Raw genomic sequence first — 6,286 nt, 5'->3', positions numbered from 1 at the left:
ACTTAAGCGTATCAATGGCAGCGGGGGATTGAAGAAGCCAGAACCCAGCAGCAGGAAGCATTTAGGCATTCTTCGCTCCTTAGGTCAGGTGGGGTGGGTCTAGCAGAAAGACTCCCCAAAGCTGGACAACCCCTTTAATATGTCCGTTATACTTCACATTTATATTTTGCCTGGCCTCATAGATTAAATGATGCAAAGTCATTGGCTTTCAAAAGAGCAGCATAAATAAGATTTATTGAGTTTGTACAATCAGACGTCTGCATGGAGCAGTCAAAGTGTCTTCCGAAGGACAGACAGGGCAACACACCCATTGTTCCCTGGCTCTTCATACAAGGGGGTTAGTTTCGCAACGAGGGTCATGTCAGTGCCGACCATGCACAGCTGTGCGTACAGAGCACATACATTCACTTCAGCCTTTGGAGGCTAAAGTGTTAAATATTACTCCCTAGCTGTCATTCCTTGAAGCTCCTGGTCCCTCCATCTGGGCACTCAGTAGAGCTAGAAGGCACTGCAGGAGTAGGGCTACCAGTCCATGTGATGTAAAGGCAGCGCTCACAACGACAAGCCCATGGTTTAGTATTAATAATTCCCTTCTCTATCGAAATCCCTTTAAGCCTTAGTGTCCGATTCTAACCCAAAAAAATAAAAAATTGCATTGTTTCAAATCAACATAGTGCTCAACATAATTTCCATTCCAGCAGTAGAACAATTAGGGCAATATTACAAATCATCATGTAGTAGATCCCCGCTGTGCCTCATACAAGTTTTAGTGTGCAGTTGTCAGTGGTAGATCTTGATTTCAGTGCAGTCACTCCCAGGGTAGAATGACGGAAGTAATCCTAGAAGGCGGGACGGGTTAATGGTGGGCATCGACGGTTAGACAGTGGAGGAGACTGGTCATCGGCACGGGATAAGCTGGTTATAAAAAGTCCTGCCATAGAAGGGATCGGACGGGCGGATAATTCTCACACTGAAATGGTTAGACAGATGTAGACGTTGGTTCTTCTGCTAAGGAAAGTGCAAGTCTGGGCTAGACACCAAAAGTAGAAGCCACGGACGGAAAAATTGGTCAAGAGGGCAAACTGTGCATGGATGAACAGGGGACATCACAGGACAAAGACATCTGAGAATGCAGGCAGTGTCTGCAGTCTGTGGAGAGGTCTCACAGCAAACTGGACGGCTTGTCTCATCTCAGACACTGATAAACCATTAATTTTAGGTAGGTGCAGGTCCCACTGCCTACCTCCAGAACGGTGCCCCCAAAGTGAACAGCCAGCATTGCCACCCTCCATTCACCAGTATGGGAGTTCTGAAAATAGCCGAGTGCCAGCTCTGCTACTTTCGGCAGTGCAATAGCGGTGAATAGAGTGGTGGTCACGCTTACACCGACTGCGCTCGCTCGGCTCTTTCCTGAGCTCCCATAGCAGTGAATGGAGAGAAATACACGCAGGCATGGTGGCCTCTCCTTCACTTAGGGAGCAGAGTTCTAGAGAAAGAATGGGTCCCATCTGATTTTGTCGGCATATCCAAACCATATGTCTTCAATGTCTGTGACGGGTCTACCACTGTATGTTCTTCTATACTACGACCTCTTCTGGTGTCTGCTGGAAATGACTGAAGCTCAGGAAGACTTGCTCCAGCGAGATCTGACTCACGCAGTAATCTTCGAGATCAAATTTCTCTTTGGCTTTTTCTAAAGTTCCAAATACCTGAAAAAGATTAAAAAAAAGATTAATCTGAAAGTGTGGAGTAGATAAAACACAAAACACCAAAATCAAGTTAGAAAAACAGTTCCATAATCCACCATAGCTTCTCATGCATGTCTCATTACTATAGAGAAGTTAACATTGGACTGGTGGGGGGGGGGGGATACAGAAGGACCACAGTGGTCATTGTGGGCATACTTCTAGTGGAGACTTGTATCTTTGTAGTGTGTCCACGCTGCAAGGGTCTGAATGTTGGAAAACCACTTTAATACTTTATTCTGGGCAACAAACTGGAAGTTTGGCTTTTGGCCAGAGCTTTGGAGTTCTACATGCTCAAAGTCCCTTGCAAGATGTTAGGGTGTTAGTAGGATGACTGTGTGTATGCAGACTGTAAGATTATAGATATCGTACACAAGAACAAGAAGATATGATTATGACCCTCTTCTTACCTGTGGCCAACTCAGGTCCTGGTTTGTTATGTGGTAATGGACCATACCCTGGTGCTCGTGCTTCAGCTGGCTGCCTGCATGAGACAAAACATACCACTGCTTACAGAACAACATGTTACCGGCAGTGCCACCATCAGGGAACTACAGAAGGTCCTCAGATACCCGCCCAAACCATGAGCCCACCTGCCAGCTCATCAACGGGAGAAGCAGCCATAGGCCCCATGCACACAACTGTGTGTATTTCGCGGATCCAGAAAATATAGATACCGTCCGTGTTGCATCCACATTTTTTGTGGACCCATTGACTTCAATGGGTCCATGGTCTGCATTTTTAGGCCAAGTATAGGACATGTCCTTTGTGAAACTGGCATTACGGACGTGGACCCCAAACCCACTGAAATCAGTGGGTATGCAAAACAGAAACGGTCGTGGCCATACAGCCGGAGTAAGAGAAAGAAATAATTTGGCAGCTCACCACATACTAACCTGGGAAGACAGTCTCCACAAAATCTTTAAAAGCAACCAGATCGTCTCCACCTCTAGAAGTCTTGGCTAGCAGTGTGTATCCACTACCAAATTTGCATTTCAGGTGCTGAGGACTGCCGAGGCACTTGAGCTGACCATTCACCATGATGGCGAGCCGTGTGCAAAGAGCTTCGCACTCCTCCATGCTGGAAGACATGAAGAAGTTTTTGTCTCTAACTACATAATAAGAACGTGCCTTCCGTCCTCCTCACACTTCATGGTTTACAATAGTGTCTAACCTGTGAGAAGTGATGATTACAGCCTTTCCATTCTCTCGTGTTCTGGTCACTGCGTCCCACAGTAATCTCCGAGCCACCGGGTCCATTCCAGTGGAAGGTTCATCCATGAAGATGACTGGTGGACCACCAATCAGAGCAATGCCAGCACTGAGCTTCCTTTTGTTTCCACCGCTGGATACATGGGAGATAAATAACCATTATAATAGGGAAGAAACTAAACAAGACTACAAGACTGGCCAGCAGTGCGACCCACTCACCTGTACGCCCTGACTAGTTTATTAGCGTGTGGTTCCAGGAGAAGCCCCCGCAGCATGTTCTCTACACAGCTATTAATGTACATCTCAGGGACGCCCCGTAGACGGGCATACATGCACAGGGTTTCTCTGCCAGTCATATGATCCAGTAAGGGGTCAAACTGTGGGCAATAGCCAATCCGCTGCTGGGCCTTAATAATGCAAGGAAATTATCATAAGACAAGGAGATGTTTATAAGGAATTAAAAGGAGACAAATGAAAGAAGAAAGGTTTGGCCCGTGCATTGGCCCAGTTACCTTCTTGGTGTTGTTCAGGATGCTGTACCCGTCGATGTAGGCATCCCCCGAACTGATGCTTTCATCTCCCGTCAGCATTCGGAATGTGGTCGTCTTACCAGCTCCGTTGAAACCAAGCAACCCAAAGCATTCGCCACGACTCACAGCCAGAGACATGCGGTCGACGGCAAGAAGTAGAGCGCGGTGGCCATAAACCTTCAGGATGAAAGCGGCATTAAATCCATGGTGCTGTACATCAAGATGGGAATACACATATATAATATAAAATGCCATAAACCAGGAACTATTAACTGGTACAGAGGTCCCTTACAATCTACAAGGGAAGGGGGGGAGCACACAGTAGGCGAGGGTCAATGCTGCTCATTTGGCCATGTGGTAGCAGCATGCTTTTTGCAGGTGGTAGGCTTTCAAGGTTACTTGAATGTTTGGATATTGGGGGAGCGAGTTACAAAAGTAGGGGAGAGGCACGTGAGAAATCTTGTAGTCGACTGTGTGAAGAATAGATGAGAGGAGAAAAGATGAGGAGCAGGTCCTGTGAGGATCAGAGATTACGTGTGGGCAATGGGGACCCAGTGAACAGTTTGGTAGAAGAAGGGGGTGGGCAAAGGAGAAAGAGTGGAGAATAGATTTGAGGGGAGCAAAAGTGCTAAAAGAAAGGCCACAGAGGAGAACGTTGCAGTAGTCAAGGCGGGAGATGATGAGGGCATGCACTAGCATTTTAGGCTACTTTCACACTCACGTTTTTTGCGGATCCGTTCAGTTTGTATTATCTTTAACATGGCCAAGACGGATCCGTCTTGAACACCATTGAAAGTCAATAGAGGACGGATCCGTTTTCTATTGTGCCAGTGAAAACGCATCCGTCCTGGCACACAATGTAAGTCAATGGGGACGGATCCGTTTTCACTGACACAATCTGGCACAATAGAAAACGGATCCGTCCTCCATTGACTTTCAGTGGCGTTCAAGACGGATTAGTCTTGGCTATGTTAAAGATAATACAAACTGATCAATTCAGACGGTTGTATTATCTGAATGGATCCGTCCACGACGGATCCGCACAAAACTAGAGTGTGGAAGTACCCTGGCATCCCTGGAAGAAGCCTGTTAGGCGAAACGGCGTTGGGTGGTGGAGGCTGCAGGGTCGACGTGCCACACACTGTAGTACAGCGAATTCGGGATACAGGAAAATACTGACGTGTGAATGTAGCCCTAGATTTAGGTATACACTACAATGTCATAACTCCAGGTTCCCTAGTATCATACTCACTCTCTCCCTCCCCCCCCCCCCCCCCCCCCCCTTAATTATGGATGCATATGTCCCCTAGTAAGTGCCAACGACGGAATGCAGATTCCAGATCAATCCAGGGACCCCAAATAGCCTCAAATTTTGAGAGGCGGTTTCGCTTGAGATAGACCTCCTTGCATCTCACCAAGCACAGCTCTGTACATTGGATCCTGGTTGTGCTTGCTATTGTAGCTCAGCCCCATTAATTTGAATGGGCCTAGGTCGTGTGGCCAATGAACGGGACATCATATGGCTTAAGCATCGTGGCCGCTTCATAAAGCTAATTGGCATCAGACTCCTTGCTGAACTGATATCCCAAGGCCATCAATATCAAAACCCAGAGTGCCCCTGATGATGGCTGAGATACCTCCTTCCCTCATGCTTTATATGAAGATAAACCCCATTTCTAGTCTTGACCTTTAAATCCAGCTCCGACTTGACAGGCCATAGGTCAGGGACCCCCCACCATTAACCAAGTACCCTTTTCCAGCTAAAAAAATAAATAAAATTAAAAATAAAATTAAAATCAGGCGGTGCTCTAGCAGCCACTCTCCACAGAAATCAGCACCAACTAGAAATGAAGGTTTGGGCCCTTTCCTTCATGGTAATATTGGGGCCCCCATCTATTCATTAGGTGACCTGTCGTAGCCACTATAACCGACCTTGCTGAGTTCCCGGATAACCAGCGGGCTGCAAAGTGTCGAGAGCTGCTCCGCTGGAGACTCCAACACCTTCTTCCTCTCATCTGCCACATCCCGGTCCTCTGAGGGAGGCACAGGAGAATGAGGACGTGAAGACTGCAAAGATGAAGATAGATAGCAAAGATTACATACAAGGTAAACCCAATGACTCCCTCACATCACTGATGAGGGTCAAACTAAGACTAGCGGATCAATCATAGCATAGGCCGAACACTATTATATTGCCTTCAACCCTTCCCAAATTCCGTACCCAGTGTTTGCGCCTGAATCGGCAAAGCTGGCAGAGGACTTGGCTCTCAATAATGAAGAGAAGGCAAAGGAAGGCGAGTCCCTGACCAGCCATGGATGTCAAGTAGCGCCCCACACCCGGCGAGGAGAAAGAATAATAGTTGGTTTGATAGGTGATATCTGGAAAGGAAAAATATGGGTGAACTTCATAGACTTCATCTTCAGTGGTAGAACATGTGATAATTAACAATTATTTAATAACTGTAATGTTCAGAGGTGATCCTATAAGTGACAACCCCCTTTAAGAAGTTATCACTGGAGGATACTATGGCCGGTAACATCGTCATGACCTCAAGCAATTTATTATTATTATCATCAAGGTTTTGGTTATAAAGGGTCTGTCAAGGATTAGAAAAAAAAAAAAAAAGATTTTTGTAAAACTTACCAGTAAAATCTCTTTCTCACTCTTCATTGGGGGGACACAGAGACGGTGGTATAGCTATGTCCTCTAGGAGGCGTTGACACTAGATAAAACTGTTAGCTCCTTCCCTGGCAGCTATACCCCCCCAGCCTGGAGAGAGAGCTTCAGTTTGTGAGAAG

At 46.6% G+C, this 6,286-nt stretch overlaps 1 protein-coding gene across 1 annotated transcript in view; it reads right to left on the bottom strand.

Moving 5' to 3' along the window:
* Positions 1-201: 201 nt before the first annotated feature.
* The window catches only part of ABCA3 (ATP binding cassette subfamily A member 3), a 32,002-nt gene continuing 25,917 nt past the window's right edge, over positions 202-6,286 (bottom strand). The window contains 8 exon segments of the mRNA XM_044303092.1: positions 202-1,709; positions 2,156-2,229; positions 2,642-2,826; positions 2,920-3,090; positions 3,177-3,364; positions 3,470-3,664; positions 5,420-5,554; positions 5,709-5,866. Coding sequence (XP_044159027.1) covers positions 1,578-1,709; positions 2,156-2,229; positions 2,642-2,826; positions 2,920-3,090; positions 3,177-3,364; positions 3,470-3,664; positions 5,420-5,554; positions 5,709-5,866 — 1,238 coding nt within the window. The 3' untranslated portion in view covers positions 202-1,577.

This window comes from Bufo gargarizans, chromosome 8 (assembly GCF_014858855.1).
Source record: "Bufo gargarizans isolate SCDJY-AF-19 chromosome 8, ASM1485885v1, whole genome shotgun sequence".
Taxonomy (NCBI): domain Eukaryota; kingdom Metazoa; phylum Chordata; class Amphibia; order Anura; family Bufonidae; genus Bufo; species Bufo gargarizans.
Note: the sequence above shows the minus strand (reverse complement) of the source record. Positions and strands in the feature narration are given on the sequence as shown.